General features: G+C 39.0%; 1 protein-coding gene across 1 annotated transcript in view; it reads left to right on the top strand.

The window, feature by feature from the left end:
• The first annotated feature begins 5680 nt into the window (after positions 1 to 5680).
• LOC108712630 (very low-density lipoprotein receptor) overlaps positions 5681 to 18949 on the top strand; it is a 28683-nt gene continuing 15414 nt past the window's right edge. Inside the window, exons 1-6 of the mRNA XM_018254949.2 lie at positions 5681 to 5828; positions 13528 to 13647; positions 13792 to 13911; positions 15295 to 15669; positions 16020 to 16191; positions 18030 to 18239. Coding sequence (XP_018110438.1) covers positions 5747 to 5828; positions 13528 to 13647; positions 13792 to 13911; positions 15295 to 15669; positions 16020 to 16191; positions 18030 to 18239 — 1079 coding nt within the window. The 5' untranslated portion in view covers positions 5681 to 5746. The remainder of the gene's footprint in view (positions 5829 to 13527; positions 13648 to 13791; positions 13912 to 15294; positions 15670 to 16019; positions 16192 to 18029; positions 18240 to 18949) is intronic.

Here is an 18949-nt window from a genome sequence, read left to right as displayed (position 1 = left end):
ACCTGTGACCCCTCTGTGCAGTTGACTTTTATCTTTCTTTATGTCGAGGGTCTCCCGCAATTATGTGCAGTGGGGGGGGGGGGGATCCCTGAGAAATATTTAGGGATCCCTGAGAAATATTTACCATATTGACCGATTTTTGGAGGGACCAAAGACACAGCGAGGTTTCAGGCTGTTATCTGGCTCTGTTTCTAGCTAACTGTTCAACAGTCATTGGATTTCCTTTTACAAAGCATTACGACAGCGCCATCTGTTGTTCACAAATACATTATAGATCACTGGAAACAATTTACATACTGTATATAAATTGATACAAATATACACATTTTCTAAACAAATGTGACAAATTGCCATTGGCACTTGTCTATCCATCATCCATATTATTTACGATGTCAAACTTATATCTGTACAAGAATAAATAATAAAACCAATATTAAAATCCAGAAGCACTTTTTTCAGACCATTTGGAGTTAAGAGTTTTGTAAAATATTGGCTATATTGTGCTAAAAGTGAAGAAAAAAAGTGTATATGGTCTAGATGTTTCTTTGGGTGGCCAGACAACATTTCCCCTGATCAGACTGTTCTACTTCTAAGCACTGCTGGGTAAGCAATGAAGCACAGTGATCCACTCCCATCTCAACAAACCATTCTATATGGATCACGCTTTGCACATTATTGTGCTGATTGTTGTTAGGTTTACTTACCTTAGCAGATATATAAAAGGTTTAATTCCAAAAAACAAAAAAAAAAACTAGTTACATAATGTCTTTATGTTAAAGTACACTTGAGTCATTAAGAACTACCCATTAATTGCTATTATTTAAATGTGATTCATAGATCTGCAGGTGTTATTTTCATACATGAAAAAGCATATAATCTAAATGCATCTCTAGATGTGGCTGGTAACTTAGAAATATTTTCCTAGGCATTTCTTCTTACATAGACAATAGATAACCCAAAAACTATCCAATATTTGTTGAGAAATATGTAACATTAAAGAATAGCAGGTATGTGAGAACCATTCATTCATCTTCTTAAAAGCAGTTTTCTTGATGAAATTGAAAACATCAGTACTTCAGATCTTAATCCTCTATCAAGATGCAATTTATCCAGATGGGTTATAAATGTTTTTTTTATAGCCAATGCTGCTGTCTAGTGGTCAGTTTCTCAAATAGCAGCTGTAAATTAGAAATGTATATTGGAAATCATCTTAAAAGAATAGGTGCAGAATAGGTGTAGGGTATATGTTTTCCACTTAAATGATTAAAAGGCACAAAGGGGAATGTAAAAATGTAGATGAGATAGTACTATGAGTAATATGGTTTTGCACACCCATATAGTGGAAAGTGTTGCATGCCATCCCATTGCTATTTATTGGAGGTGTTGTAGTAGAGAGAAGCCGTCCATCTCAGGGGCAGGTAGAGATTACAGACAGTGTCGGACTGGTCCACTGGGATACCAGGAAAACTCCCGGTGGGTCAAGGTGTCAGTGGGCCCTCATGCTGCTAAATTTTTGGCCTATTTCATGACCATTCCCTATTTCTATAAGAACAAAGAGGCTAAATGAAATAATTGATTATAGTATGTAAAGAAAACAGACTAGGAGAATAGAAATTGATTGAGGAGATGAAGACTAAAAGTACTGAGAGTGGCCCCTGGTCTAAGGTTTTATGGTGGGCCCTGGTCTAAGGTTTTTGAGTGGGCCACTGGTGTCCCAGTCCGACTCTGATTACAGAGCCTGTCGGAAGGATACCTTGGGTCGGATGGGCTGCACTATGTTTTGGAAGGGGGGCTAAAACTGAGCAGATCTATAACTGGGACTGCTGTAGGAAATAAAATATTGGTCACATTATAAGTGGATGGCACAACATATCTATTACACTCTTAAGGTAGTATCACATGAGCTGACTAGTCACACTCTACTCAAATGCTATTGGATGAGCTATAATCAATCATAATCCCCAGCGCCGGATTTCTTTTCCGGCCGCCCCTAGGCCGCGCGGTCCGACCAGGCGGCCGCGCGGTCCTAGCGCCCGCCTTCCCAGCGCGCCGGCAAAAAACGCAGGCGCAGCTGGTGTAGTTGCACAGGGACGCGAACGTCCCCATAATGCGGCTGGGCGGCATGCCGCCCCTATGTTTTGCCGCCCTAGGCCCGGGCCTATGCGGCCTTGCCGCAAATCCGGGCCTGATAATCCCTATACATGGGGCCAGGAATGTAACTCCCATATGGGCACCCACGTGGTATAAAAATATTGTACAGTGCAATTTTTATATTCTCCCCATGCTTTTGTAGGTTTCCTCCCATGTTTCAAATACATATAGGCAGGTTAATGGACTCCTGGTATAATTGTCCCTAGTGAATGTGATAAGGACCTGAATTTGTAAACTCTGGAGGGACTGATGCATAACCTCTATAAAGCACTGCAGAAAACTGTATGTTGGGATTGTATAAATTAAGAATAATAAGAATATTGTGCATGGTAATTGTAGACTTGTGTACAGGAGCTTGGTGTCCAGAAACTATTGACCATATAGTGTGCACTCAAACCTTGATAAGTCCACATTTTTTATGGTTTCCTGCATTTTATCCCCTCCAATCTGAGTGCATTTTAATGGGGTGCATTTCCTGGCTTTTACTAATAACTTTATTAAAGTTTTCTTAAACATACCTGTGTGTCCCCTGTGAATGTTACATTTCATTAGACATTTAACATTTTTCCACATTTAAGTGATTTTTTTTTGCAGTCTATTTTACAGTCGCACCAATTCTACAGTCAAACCTCTATTTTACCCCATTTGCATTTTTTTTAAAAGAAAAATGTAAATTCTGGGGTTTACTGTATATCAGATTTAAACCACTAATGGGAATATTATTCAACACACTGTTAAAGCTTGTGTGTAAAATGTAAAGGGATATTGTCATGGGAAAACATGTTTTTTCAAACGAATCAGTTAATAGTGCTTCTGCAGCAGAATCCTGCATTGAAATCCATTTTTCAAGAAAGCAAACAGGTTTTTTAATAATCAATTTAGAAATCTGACATGGAGTTAGACATATTCTCAGTTTCCCAGGTGCCCCCAGTCAGGTGATTTGTGCTATGATAAACTTCAGTCACTCCTGCTGCACTGCAAGTTGGAGTGACATCACCCCCTTATTTCTCCCCCAGCAGCACATCAGCAGAAAATGGGAAGCTAACCAGATAATAGCTCCCTGGTAGATATAAGAACAGAACTCAGTAGTAAAAATCCATGTCCCACTGCGACTCATTTAGTTATACTGAGTAGGAGAAACAATAGCCTGCATGAAAGCAGTACCCTAGTGCAGCACTGGCTTTTTCTGTAAACACATGACTGGGCAAAATGACCTGAGATCATACCTCCCAACATTTTGGAAATATAAAGAGGGACAAAAAGGTTTTCTGAGCAGAGTAATTTTTGGCCACTCTGCCAAAAGCCAATTAAGTTAGAAATTTTGTATCATTTTCTGGCTGTTCAATGGAGGAGATCAAATAGAAAGTTGGGACAGGACTGCAGGTTGAGCTGTCAAAATCGGGAGTCCAGCGAAAAAGTGGACAGTTGGGAGGTATGCCTGAGATGGCGCCTACAAACCAATAATACAACTAAAAGAAAATACTCTTATTGGTTCAGGAATTAAATGTTATATGGTAGAGTGAATTATTTGAAGTGTAAACAGTGCAATTTGAAAATAAAAACTACACCATAAAAATAATGACAGAATCCCTTTAAATTATATAATAAAATGATAATGCAGTATGCTTTTAACTCTAATTTTAGGAAATGTATTCTTCCAATGTCTAATAGTTGTTTGAAAACATAACAGTTATCATTTCCAAGCAACAATCACCAAACAAATACTTTCTCTAAACCCTGGAAGGCAGTTCTTATAGAAGTCATTGGGCGACCCCATGGTACCTTGTATTGTGATTACTTAAAACATGGTAAAGTGCCTTACGTTTATAAAAACATGCCATAAAAACATGTACCCTAGGACCTGGAGTGGACAGAGTAGGTGTTCCTTTGATACACGCAGCCAGCCAAGGCCATTATCAGGGGGTACTCCAGTCAGGGGCCCAAAAGATGTGAAATGCAATTCATGGGTCACAAAGGGGATGGACATGGCTGGGGCATGACCCTGCAAGCTGGGCAGTTTTTGTTTAATTGGAGACCCATTATACTGGTGGCCCTGAGCAAAAATCTAATTGGTGGGCTTCCCTCATTCTACTGAAAAAAACGAAAAAGATGTTTATAGTTAACCTCAACGTGTAGTGTGGCTAAATTTTGACCATAACCACCTTTTAGCCACACCCCATAACCATTAAAAAAGCATTAAAAAAACATAAAAGAACTTCAGACATGCCAGTAAGCTCACTGCATTATGGAATACAGAATAGCTTTGAAGGTATTGTAAATCCCACAACACCTGGACAGTGGCAGGGCCGCCATCAGGGGGGACAAGTGTCCCGGGCCTGAAGGGGGGCCCGGCAGTGCTGCACTTTTTGAAGAGCCGGGCCTCCCTTGACAGCTCCGAAGCCGTGCAGCCCGATCAAAGTCCCGAACAGCCAAATGCGGAAGTGCCGAACAGACGAAGTCACAGAAAGGAGCGCAAAGTCATGAAAGGAGCCGACACTGAAGTCCTGAAGCGGTGAAAAGACCCGAAGTCATGAAAACTGCTATAATTGAAGTCCTGAAGCCACGAGTTCAATTCTACTGACACCAATGCGGGTTTTTGTTTTTTTAAATCCCCTGGCCACCAATGTTTTAAAAAAAATATTTTATGGGGCTCCAATTCTTTTTTAACTTGTAAGGGGGGCCTTGGCGCCAAAGTTTTTTAAAAAAAATATTTTCTGTGGCCCCAATTTTTTTTTTAACTTGTAAGGGGGCCCTGGCGCCAAGGTTTTTTTAAAAAAAAATATTCTTTGGGGCCCCAAATTTTTTAACTTGTAAGGGGGGCCCTGGAACCAATGTTTTGGCAATTTGATCTACAGCCTCCCTCTCCGTGCTGATTCTATGGGGCAGATGAAGGCTCCACACCATCAGGCCTGCCTGGAAAAAAAGGCAGGGAGAGGCTAGGGGGCTGCATGACATCAGTGTCGTGGTCAGTCAGGACCCCCAAAATTAGTGGGCCCTAGGCAGCCGTCCCTTTTATTAAATTTGCATTGGGCTCAGGTGACCAATTTGCTAATAACTGGTGCGGCCTAGACAAAAGGACCCTGTTTAACTTGGTAATATGGAACCCCAGGATTCCAGATAGTGACACTGCTGACAGCCCAGTCAAAACAGGGCAAAAATGCGGCTCCTTGTGAAAATTTGGCTCTTCTAGCGCAGAGAGCGCAATTATGCTCTCTGCGCTAGCGTTCTAGACCTCTCCGGCGCAAAAAGGTGGCGAGGGGCCAGGAATTCCCGACAGTACAAATACATTAATAAACTATCTACTGTTCAATTGTAATAACTTTGATAGGGTTACATTGAAACCACTGTGTACGTGGCTATCCTTGGTGTAGCTATATCACCACACAGGACTCTACTGTACAAGTCAATCAAGTTTCGGCTATTCCGCGCTCCTCGTTTCTACCAACGCAAGCGACCTCCAAGAACAGACGCAACGACGCACGCGTGTTCATTCCCCAACAGCATTGGCCCGTACAACGTGACGCATTTTTTGTGTTCTTTGCCGCGCCCCCTGCCTTTGCCCTGCTTGTCAGTGTGCAGAGTGAGCGGAGTAGTAATGTGTAGCAGTAGGTTTCTTGGTCTTGTGTCGTTCCTGTTGGGGCTGGATTGGCTTCTCATAACAGAATGCAAAGTAATCGGTAAGTAAATTTGTCTCTGGAACAATTATTAATTCATTGACAGCAGCCACGAGGCGCAATGTCCCGCCCATATCATGCTTTGATTGGCCAGAGATTGTTAGGTACTGCCGGTAGAGGGGTCATGTAGTGCTGTGATTGGTAAGGGCGCCTGTCGGTCACGGTTCCGCCCCCCTATTAGTGTGTTCTACAGCCGAATTGAGGTGACTGAAGAGGTGACTTTCCTTTGGGCCAGGACAAAAATAACATAGTTGGTGATGGGACGACATGAAAATTATGATAACTATTTGGAGCTTAAAATGAGTGTGCTCTGATCATGTTTAGATATGTTTATATTGGTGAGGTCTTGCGGAAATTTGCAACGAAGGCCGAGATAAATAAAGCCTCAAAGCGGATAGGTCAAGTTGTCAAGATAAATGTTGTCCCCAATGTTGTTTGTGATTCCTTGAAGGGTTAATGAAATATGCAACAGTTGTCTGATGTTTTGATCCATAGGTTCCATATGGTTTTACTTTCAGCCTGTGGACAAAACGGTTAAAAGGATGGCTCACGTTTTAAGTTAACTATTATGTTATAGAATGGCCTATTCTAATCAACTTGTAACTATGTAACTTTGCAATTGGCCTTTATTATAGCTTTTGTATAGTTTTTGAGTTATTTATCTTCTTCTTGAGACTCTTTCCAGCTTTCAAATGGGGGTCACTGACCCCATCTAAAAAACAAATGTTCTGGAAGGCTACAAATTATTGTTATTGCCAGGCCCAGACTGGCAATCTGTGGGTTCTGGCAAATGCCAGAGGGGCTGCTATAAAGTGCCATAGAAAGTCAGTATTTAGTGGGCTAGTGGGGGTTGTGTGGGTTGATTGGGCCTCTTTGTACTTAAAATGCCAGGGCCTATTTTTACTCTCAGTCCAGACCTGTTTATTGTTACTTTTTATTACTCATCTTTCTTACTCATCTTTCTGTTCAGGCCCTATCTTATTCATATTCCAGTCTCTCATGCAAATCAATGCATGGTTACTAGTGTAATTTGGACCCTCAGGCCTGGATATGTGGAAAGGCCACCTAGGCCAGGACCTAGGGCGGCAGGATTTTAGGGGGAGCGGCATGCTGTCCAACCACACCCACATTGGTTCAAAAACACTGGGGATGCGCTGGAGATAAAATAATTTTTTAATTACCCATTCACCAATCCTCATTGCTCCGGTCCAGATGATGAAAATTTGCACGAATAAAGGGGAGGGGACAAGGACGACCAACGGCAGTGGGCCTAGGGGCACCCACTATGTAAATCCGGCCCTTGCTGAAATTGCAATCTGGAGAGCTGCTGAATAACTCACAAAAACACAAATAATAAAAAATGAAAACCAATTGCAAATTGTCTCAGAATTCCACTTTCTACGTCAGAGTAAAAGTTTAATTTAAAGGTGAATAACCCCTTTAAATGAGAACTAAACCCACTTACCAAAAGCCCCCTTAACAGCCTGCAATTGTCCCCTCTCACTCCCTGCACTGTACAAAAAACTTTAAAAAAATCTGACCCTGAAATGCAGAGCAGCACAGTGAAACTCCAGGGCACCATCTTCCACTGCTTCATATTCTTTTGGGGCTGACACAAAGCCTGCAGGAGAATGCAGTTGGGCCAAGTCAGGAATGGGCTTCAACTGCACATGGCAGTGAGCCAGCTGTATAAAATGTAAACAAGGACAGCTGACTTCAACCTATTGACTGTAACCCTTTTTCCCTTAAGGGCAGTAACACCAACTATAATAATATCTTGTATGCATTAAAGGATGATACTGATCTAGGGATATGCCTAATAAATGATAAGACCTTCATTATAAAATTATTGTAAAATGACGCGTAAATTGCTAAGGCTTTATTTATAAATGATCATGATGATAGCTAACTGAATAGGGAAAAAAGTTATGGAATATAAACACTGGAGGCAGATTTTATCAAATGTGCATGTTTGTGGTTGAGTCTTTTTTGTACCAAAAACTGCTTGTGATTCAACCAAAAAAACTCTTTTTAGTTTTTTTCCAGATTTTATTTTCCATGTGCAGAAAAGCTGCGGTATTTTAAAAAAATCACTAGTTTTTTTTAACAGCTGATTTTTGTAACAGATGATACAAAGCATCTAAGACTAGTGTCAGACGTTGCTGATTTCTCCACAGGACAAGAATCTGCTGCTCAACTTTTGCTCTGCTGCTCCATGTGCCTTCACCTGAATACATGGCCTCGGCTTGGGCAGTGGGTAGATGTGGTGTATTTCAGCACAAAATCTTGCATTTCATCCCTGAAATTCGCCTTGTCTGTTTGCATCCGAGCCGAGGCAACGTATTCGGGTGCAGGCACATTGAGAAGGAGCGGATTCTTGGCCCGTGGAGGTCCGCAACCAGGGTCTGAACTAGAGGTAGGCAGAAGAGTTAACTGTCTAGGGTGCAACGATGGGTTAGCAGTGTCAGGGGCGCTTTAATACTATAGTTACATAGTTAAATTGGGTTGAAAAAAGACAAAGTCCATCAAGTTCAACCCCTCCAAATGAAAACCCAGCATCCATACATACACCCCTCCCTACTTTTAATCAAATTCTATCTACCCATACCTATACTAACTATAGGTTGCTTTTAACTTGAGTTCAATATGAAAATTCATTTGTTGGGCAAATAAACAGGTTTATGACATTGCAATTATACATCATGATAAATTCCAATGTTTTGCAGCATCTTTTATTGGTAAATCATAATTATGATGTCTGCCGATGTGCAGTAGGGTTAAGCCCTATGTCTCTTATTTGAACACTGAGAATTGTTTGATTTGGCAGGGAGGCCAGAAGGAGGCAGGAGGTTGTGGGATATAGCCTTCTTCCTGATTTTTACATAGGGTTGTCACCCAGGCAGTATTTCAACGGCCTGGTAAAATCTGTTAGATAGAAAAAGCAATCACATGGCTAAGCCATTGGGACCCTAGGTATACAGTAATTTCAATATATGTTTTAAAAAAGGTCCTCTTCTTGAAGTTTTGGAGAGCCCTAAAATGACTTTGCTGTCGAGTAACAGTGTGGTAATATAGTGGAATATTATATTAGTTGTGAATACTTTACATTTTACACTATTATAACACAGAACCATAGTTAAAAGCACAGAATGAATTAAACAATTTCATTGAATGTTTACTTGTACAAAAACAGTATGCAAAAATAAAAGAAAATGATTTGCAAATAATGATTGTTGCCAACTATACAAGTAGTTATACAAAAATTTTAGTAAGGTTTATATAATTATACAGTTGCTGAGTCACCCAACGTTATGCCCATAATATATAACCAATGACCATTAGCGCTACCACTGTTTAAAGTACTGTGTCCTTCCCTTTTGCGGTATATTGGTAGGGCTCTTTTCTATCCTTATGGGCGGAAGTGGGATAGAAAACTCGAACTGCCTAAGGAGTTCTTCCCACTCTTCTTAAGAAGTGTTGTATTAGACTGGATTATTTTGTGCCATTTTGTTCAAAGCTGGATCTGATCTTTGATTCACATTAGCACCTCTAATGTGAAAATGCTGTAACTGTGGTAGATTGCTTTTGTTTAGAGAAGATGGCTTTGAATACTGATTGTGGGCTAGTTGCCCTGGTGCTGTGAGCAAATTTTTCTACTATTCGTAATAGAAAAAAAAAATCCACCATTACACAAATTAGAATTTTGGTAAATAGGCCTTCAAGTGTCCTGGTGTGCCATCAGCCAGATAACTCATAAGGTTGACTTAAATATAAGCCACAGGCAATAAAAAAAGGAATACTTTGTTGGAATTGATGATCGGAAAATCGCATTCTATATGTATCAAAGGAACTGTGGCCATTTTAATTGATCGGATGCAATTGCGTCAGGCACATCACCCCATTAACGCCACAATGGCACTGGAAATACGGGGGAAATTCTGCATTATGGATAAAATACTTGCCAATTGTGTCCAAATCCATGCACACTGCAGATCCATAGATAAATGACCCCTATTGTCTTTTATTATGTAGAGTAGAGGGCTTGAAAAGAATGACACAAAATAGAATAGGGTGTGTCATGTATGCAGGGCAGAAAACATAATCATTGGACTATTCTATTGCTTTAAGTGGGATGCTGGCCCTTGAGAGTAGGAAAAACAGTTCGGGGCCCACCGAGGCTGCCACTGCAGGGGACCCCAGCAACAAGCTCATCGGCAAGGCAATCCCAAAAGCACCCCCCTGTGCAAGCACATATGCGTGCACACTGTAACTTGAATCAGGGATAGGGGTCCGACCCTGGAAAGAATTTGTAAAGCATTGTATTGCAATGAGAATTCATAAAATATAAATAAACTCATACACACTAAATCAATAGTCATGAATATGGGGATAAGGTCCAGACTGGAATTCCAAATAGGCATTTCATGTGCACAGAGTCCCAAACAGCCCCCCCCCCCCCACCAGCCCAATATATAGTGACTGTCTATGGCATCTTACAGCAGTTTCTGGCATTTGCCAGTCCAGGCCTGCTGGGGATAAGTATAAAGAGTTGATATTGTAAGCTGCGGTAAACTACATCTTGTTATGTATCTACTGCCTCTTAATGTTGGTCGAAAGTGGATGCAGGAGGTCAGGCCAGGTTAGCATTATGAAGGCAGTTTTTAATGACTATCTAAAAGAGACTCCCAGGGAGTCTACAAAGTTTGCTGTAGTTCTTCTTACCCATAGCAACAATCAGTAAGTACTGGTTACTAGGGATGGGCGAATTTTTTCGCCTTGTTTTGCCGAAAAAATGACGCCCATTGACTTGTATGGTGGCGCGCGTCAAAACAATTTCGCCGCACGACAAATTTTTTGACGCCCATAGACTTTAATGGGCGTCTGCGACATTTCGCCGGCGGCGAATTTTTGCCGAAGCGAAACGGGTCAAATTCGCCCATCCCTGCTGGTTACTTGGCTGCCACATAAAAGCACATATCTAATAGGGTACTATGGGTTACAAGATCTGGAGAAAATGTTCTGCCTTTTATGACATTACCCCATATAGTGCTAGCTTTTGGTTAGTAGAGAGAAGTTATACTGCCTAGGTAGGGTTTGGAGCAGGAATGCTGCTAAAAACAGAAATGAAATATTTTATTAACACTTTTTGGATATTTTACTACATCATACCTCCCAACTGTCCCGTTTTTGTGGGACCAGTCCAGATTTTGACAGCTCTGCCTGCAGTCCTGGATTGTTAGTGAAATGTCCTTTCGCTTTGATTTCCTGCACTGAACAGCCAGAAAAAGATACAAAGTTTCTGAAATTTAATTAAATAAGAGACTCTTGGCAGAGAGCCCAGAACACTCAGCACTTGTACTTGATAGATTTGTAACAATTTAAGGCAAGCAAAGATACAGTTATAACTATTTAAGATAGGCAGGTCTCTTGGAGAACTTAGACTCTCAGCTTAAAGGGCAGTTCACCTTCATTAGCAAAACTGTTATAACACATAAAACACTGCCCTAAAACTCCCAGAAATTAGTTAACATTTTCCATAACCTGCCAAATTTGGTAAAATGGACATGGTATTTATGAGGTGTGGCCATAAAATGGGCATGGTCACAAACGTTTTTGCAGCGCGGCAGATATTTTTGTCCCTCTTTTGGTTTTAAAAATGTTGGGAGGTATGCTACATATGTTAAGGATGTCCAATATGTGTTCCACTAGCTATTTTGAATAGCAACTCCCAGAGTCCCATTGGCTATTAGGGGTTGTATACATTTTGTGATGAGATAATGTAAATTAAGGAAATGAGTAAAAATGTTGGTGATTGGTATATTGTACAGAATCTGATACATGTTAAGGTGTTTGACTGATTTTGTAGTAAAGAGTGGACAGTAATTACAGAAAGGGAAATTAAAATGAATGGCACGACCCTTTACCTGCATTCGGAAAGCTGCGTGTGAAAAGGGCATCCAGCAGCCAGTCTCCGGATTGTGAGCTCTCTGCTAATGGCTGTTTTTCTCTTCCACTTATTCATTGCAGCCCCAGATTTATAATGCACCCCTAGCCCAGCCTACGTACACTACCCACCACCCGCATATGCATGCAAGGTTGTTCCTTACTTGCTCTTCTGTCACAAGAAGATCCCCTCGCTCCCTCATGTGCAATTGTTCCTCCTCAGTTCCAGATCACAATGGAATTGACGCACTCGCAATTTAAAGAAAGAAAAAAAACACAAATGTGGCTTTGGGCAGCATGCTGCCCCTAAAATCGTGCCGCCCTAGGCCTGGGCCTTTGTGGCCTTCTCATGAATCCGGTTATGCTTCATTGTCTTTATGGCAACGAGCTGGCTCTTGCTGGGAATAGACAGCAACATTACCTTAAAACTGAAAAATTATACCTTATCAGTAGTTACTGTTGTTCTGAAGCAATAGCATGAGGACTATTTATGAAGCTGCTTAGAAGTGACCATATTGTATGGAATTGAGTTAAATAAACTTTATAATGTCCTTGACCCAGCTCTGCATGAATTTTGTTGCTGCTGATGTTCAGTAGGAGGATCTTCTCTTCAAGACAGGGTCTTTTCTTGCTACTTTCTCCTTCTAGAAAAAAAGATATATTTTATACATGCCAGTGTTATAACTGGCAGGAATACAAGATCATTACCCTTAAAAAAGATTTTTGTGAGAATTTTAGTGTAGGTAGCTGAACTTTGTTTTTAATCTTGCTATGTATAGGATTTAAGTGGAACATATCCTTATCAATTATTGTTAGTCAGTCAGACGACATTTACAATGTCCAAATGCAGTGTGCAAAGTGCAAAAAAAAGCTGCAACGACCCTTTATATGTGCTGTAGTGGACCAAGAACTTCAGAAAAAGAAAATGAAATAAGTACACATATGTCCCCTGCAAATGTAGCAATATTCTGGGGTGCCAAACGGATAAGAAAAGGCAGAAAAATTAATCAAAGCAGGCCCACTTTACACCACAGTTTGTCACTTGAATGAGCCCACCAAGTTCATTTGTCCACCACATAGATTTCTTTTGGATATGACCTCTCTTGCCATTTTATAGTTTCCTGACAAGCTACATCTGATCTTTTTTTTTACTGCCATACATGTTATGGTCAATTAAAAGAATTTTTATCACACTGTAAAAAAAAAGCGCAGTGGGCCATAGGGACTGACTTTTGAACTTACAGTTAAACAAGGAGAAGTTAGTTTGTTGTTTGGAGTAAGGTATCTTGTGGCAGTAAAAAAAAATGTTTTTAATATATTGTTGCAGAGGCATTGCTCAACCTCAGTTGTGCCACTTGATTTTGCACATAGACTTTTGTTACATATGTGTATATCTGTAGATAGATGTTGACAGAGATCTTTTTATCTGCTGTTTTAACCCCCACCCCAAAGAAACTAGGGTAAACAGTGCTCTTCTAAACACTTTATATTTTAGCAATTTCGTAGATCCATAGGGACCGGAATTACGAATCATTATAAATGTGCATGAGCTGCCGCCTAGTATGATCTAGTGTGCAGACACCACAGTGTGGTCTTGCTGCAGGAGGATTATGCTCTAGGAGTTAGCGATTTTTTTTACAACATTGCTTCTCACAAACAGCAGGAAAACAAGCAGGCTTAAATGATAGTATGATACCAGTAGAGGTATGCCACTTATAATAATTATTCTTAATTGTTCTTTCTTTGTTATTTAAATTAGGCTTACCAGTGACATGCCTCCCAAACCAGTTCCAGTGTATGGATGGAGTCTGTATCCCAGCTCTGTGGCGATGTGATGGAGACAAAGATTGTCCAAATGGAGAGGACGAAGTGTCCTGTTGTAAGTAAAATAACATGATAAAAGTGTGGTTAGTGTCCTCTAGGCTTATATTTTAACCCCTTCATACTCTTTTTTTTTTTTTTTTTTTTGTCCTATGTGGAGCCCACATTTAATGATACATATAACACTTCTTTCTTTTAGTAGCAGAGAAAGTGGCTTGTAATGGCTTCCAGTGCAAAAACGGACACTGTGTTGATTTGGCATGGAAATGTGATGGGCATTCTGATTGTGCCGATGGCTCGGATGAAGATCAGTTAATATGTGGTATGAAAATATTTAGTACATATTTAATATTAAAGGGAATGTCAACCCAAAAAATAAACTTTTGCCTAATAAAAGAAAACATAATTATAAGCAACTTTGCGATATACATTAATCACATTTTTTCTATGGTTTTAAATTGTTTGTATATGTACTGGTATGGGACCTGTTATCGAGAATGCTGGGACCTGGGGCTATCCTGATAACAAATCGTTTGGTAATTTGGATAATGATAAGTATTAATTGTATCTTAGTTTGGATCATATACAAGGTAATGTTTTCTTTTTTTAGAGATGAAGGAAATCATTTTTTTAAAATTTGGATTATTTTGATAAAATGGAGTCTATCGGAGACGGCCTTTCCGTAATTCAGAGCTGGATAACGGATTCTATACATGTATTGCTATTGTCTGTCTCGATCTATTGCCTGCCCTGGTAGCTCAGACTGCTGATACAATGTAAGACAAGGCAGCTGTCTTCGCTGGGGAACAAAGACTTTTGCAACATTGTTTAAAAGGAACAACCAGGCAAATGCTGCTTTTAATAGCAAGTGTTTTCACAAATACCTTTTAAATACTGAAAATATTTAATAAATGTAATGGGAAAGTTGCTTAGAATTATTTTTCCTCTAGTTTTTTTATTTTGGGGTTGACATGTCCTTTAATAGTAATATTTTTGACAACTCCCAAAATTCTGTGCAAATCATAGCTATGCATTGAGATAATTATCCCTGGTATGGGATCCTTTATCCAGAAACCTATTATCCAGAAAGCTTTAAATTATGGAAATGCCATTTCCCAAAGAGTCCATTTTAAGCAAATAATTCTAATTTTTTAAAAGTATTTCCTTTTTCTCTGTAATAAGAAAACACTTCGTCAATTGATCTAAGCTACATGTCATATTGTGTTTATTTAATTTTTAGTAGACTTAAGGAATTCTGATACAAATTTCTGAAAGATCCCATATCTAGAAAACCCCAGGTCCCAAGTATTTTAGATAGTAGATATCATACCTGTTCTTACATTCCTGACTTACCTTCTTCCTGACTTCCTTTGTACCTTGTATTTTTTCTGAACTTTTGTCTGTATGCATGCTGCATCTCTGTTATTTTATACTTTTCTTTAAACTTCAACCAAAGTTCACATCACTGTACAGCCAATAATAACAGGATTTCACCTGGTCTAAATTTGTCAGCTAGTTTCAGTGATTTTTTAAGGCCAGAGGATGTTCATACAGTAAATGGAAAGTAAATACAAACTGGAAGTCAAAACAGCATCAGATTCATAATAAATTGCTTTTGTCCTGAGGCTATATTTGATATTTTTTCTAACCTTGATATTTTATGAATAGACCACTTAAGAATTAATTTTTATGTCCTTTTTTTCAGAAAACACCACTTGCCCCTCTTTCAAATTTCATTGCAGAAACAGGCAATGCATAGCTGCAGTGCTGGTATGCAATGGACAAAATGATTGCACTGATGGTAGCGATGAGCTGGGGTGTCCACCACAACAGTGTTCTTCTGAAGAGTTCCGCTGTGGGTCTCTTTGTTTGTCCAAGAGTCTCCTTTGCGATGGTAAGATAGACTGTGCCGGGGGTCTAGATGAACTGAAGGAGAGATGTAAGGGGCAATCCAGGTTACGTTGTCCTACGGATGAATTTGACTGTGATGGCCACTGTGTACCTAAAGCTTGGAGGTGTGATGGGCATCCTGACTGTGAGGACCAAAGTGATGAAAAGAATTGTGAAGTTCCTACAATAGGTCTGTGTTTCAATCAATCAATCAGAAATCCCTATGTATAATGCAGGAATCTGTATACAACCGTATTAATTCCAGACTTTATTGTAAGAAAGTCTATTTATTGAGAGATTCATGTTTTATCTGAATACATGAATTTGGAACAGTATTATCTGCTCAGTAATTTACTTCTGTTTCTTTGTAAATCCTGTTAGTGTGGAATTCCTTTGTTGTGTAGAATATTTTGTTTGATACAATTCAATTGGCATATCATAATACATGTGATGCTGACACATTCTAGGCTTTTATAAATGTACTGTATCAGTATAACTCTCTGCACAGTTTAAAAAGTAACCCATTGTACTTATAATCAGAGTTAGAGCCTTTCCTGCTCATGTTTAACACCAGTGAGATTATCAAGGGGGACCTAACTGGTGAGAGGCAAGAGAACATCCTTATTGAAATGGAAAATATTACTTCTCTTACGGGAGATATGTGGTCCTCTGAGATCTTCTGGATCAATGGAGAAGATAAGACTATATATGGGTAAATATATTTTACATATTAAGATTTTGGGATCTGTCTAATGTCTGTTACAATAGCAGTTTAGACAATATTTTCCAATAATGACTAATACTGCAGTTACTCTCGGATAAAAAAACAAAGCTTAATAAACATGGTTCTCATGGGTCCAAATAGTTTTAATCTATATCTGCGCATACATATCCAACTACCCAAGATATTATTTGTAGCTGCAGTCATTGCTGTTTCTGTCAAAGCTAAAACAGCTCCCACACATTAAAATCATGCTGTGGGTGAGCCAATAACTGCAGGTGGGGACTGTACAGCGACAGTTTGCTCAAGGACCAAAGTCCTGGAATGGCCTGCACCTGCCCTGAAATGGGGACTAATGGGAACCCTAATGTAAAGAACTTTAAATCTAAATGGTGCCTATGTATTTTAATGGCAAACACTTTAGCCCTTACAAATAAAACATGCAAGGGGTAATTTACTGTGCAGGGTGCAAAAAATGTATGCAAATCTTAATGTTTCTCTAACTTGCCACCCTGCTGATTGCATATGGGCAGATCTTTGCACTCCAGAATTGAGCTTAAGGACCTGTGCACATATTTAGCAGTGCTGTATTCATGAGTGGCATGCTGTTCAGAGGCAGAAAGGTGTTCCCTGTCCCACTTCTATCCACCCCCTAACTTACAAGTCTGAATGAGAGCCAAGAGGAGCATGTAGTACAGCAATAAGTAAGTGCCCTTCAACACATATATGTGTGTGTGTATATATATATATAAATTGGAAGTAACACACACTCCAAGTTAATTTACTATTTATTATATAAAGGCATCAACGTTTTGGTTCTCTGTCAAGATGCAAAACCAGAAAAAAAAACATCCAATTTCTTTTATACATTCCAATTTAAGCACAACACCCAGAATGAATGGAGTTCATTAAGTGAAGGAGAGAGTGTGCGTACTTAATTGGTTAAGTGTGTGTGTGTGTGTGTGTGTGTGTGTGTGTGTATATATATAGATATATATATATATATATATATATATATATATATATATATATATATATATATATATATATACAGTATATATACGGTATATATAATTTTTTTTTATTTTTTTTTTGAGCTATGCAGCATACATGATGTGTTGATGAAAGGAAAGTCAAGATTCACATTTTTTTGCACTCTGCACCCTGTCCTGCACTTATGTAAATGACCCCCTGTGACTGAGACTGTAACTTAAAAATGCACCTCAGAACTCATGGACTACTGCAATGTTATAATAGTGTCATGGGGTGTGAAGTGTGACTGAAGTTACTGAGTAATTTCGGCTACAGGCCCATTTAAAACTCTCAGCCAGAAGCTTTTATTAAATCTCCAGGGCAAGATCTTAAAGAGAATATTAGCCAAAAATTATATTCCGAGGTATAGGTATTGAGGGCATTAAAATAGATTAGGGCCCCAAATGGAAGTGTTGTGAAGACCGTAATTGTGTTCTCTGAGATAGCGTTGCGGCCCCTCACCCACGCTTCTTGAATCTAGTCAATCCAAAGACAAAGACGTAATTTGTGAGAAGGCCTATAAACCGGAGGGGCTGCTACAGTTAGTTGTGCAGATAAAATTAATTTCTTTCCTGAGATTATTTAAGCAAATGTATGCTCATTATTACTTTGATAACGAAATTGCTATGCAAAGTAAAGGATACACTGAAACATACCCCTTGATTAAGGCCACAGACCAAACACAAGTGTTAGCTTGTATTATGTTTAGGCGATTTTTTATTATGGAACATCAATTTGAAACCCAAGTGGACAATAAATGGGACTTTGAGATAATCTGAATTTATTTTTTATTTCAGGCAATCTCTTCTTAAAGAAAGAAGAGAGAACCTTAAACAGTTAGGCAAAGCCTCAGTTCTTTCTGTTGACTGGATTTATAAACTTATCTTCTGGATTGATTCTGAATCTCAAACAATATCCGTGGCCTCTCTTGATGGATCAAAACAAAGAGTAATCTTTAGAGAAAACATTTCATTACCAACCTCAATGGCATTGAATCCGCTTACTGGGTAATTTGTAATGGTATTATTTTGCTGATCAGTATGGCTCCTATTATTTTTTATTCTTTTTTATATGATTTTTCCTCTTCTCTTTGTTGGTTTCTTTGGGTTTATTATGTCTTGTATGATTCATCGTTATGTTTCATCTTGAAATAACTGGTAACAAACCATGATTGGATTTTAATGCATGTCTTTAAGAAGCATATTAGAGACTATCTTCCATAAATTATCCATAAATTATCCAAATAGATACCAGTACAATAAGCTTGAATGTATTAGAAGCCATTTTCCCACAGAAACTATTAGAGGTGTGTAATTTACACCTAGGGACATATTTATTATTCTGTCAAAAAATGGCAGGATAATACACCACACATTGCCAGGCTTCACCAAGTAAAAAATGGCGTAAATTTTATGCATTTTTTTCTTAAGAGTGACTTCCGCTGGAAAATAATGTCAGCAAATCTGACGTTTGCATGGCGTAAAATTAAACACACCATGCAATATCTTACACAGCTTTTTACACTTTGTTTGATGAATTTAATTTTACACAGCATAATAAATATGTCCCCAAGTTTTTTGTTTCCGTAATAATAGACTGGTGTCAATGGCGAATTCTGTGCATTGTTTTTAAAGTGGCACTATATTCCTTGTTCAACATGTGCAATAGGACTTGTGCTAAGTATACCAAAAAATCAGTGATTATTTCTTGAGATAAA

The sequence above is a fragment of the Xenopus laevis genome, chromosome 1L (genome assembly GCF_017654675.1).
Source record: "Xenopus laevis strain J_2021 chromosome 1L, Xenopus_laevis_v10.1, whole genome shotgun sequence".
Classification (NCBI taxonomy): domain Eukaryota; kingdom Metazoa; phylum Chordata; class Amphibia; order Anura; family Pipidae; genus Xenopus; species Xenopus laevis.
This window is presented reverse-complemented; position numbering and strand designations above follow the sequence as displayed.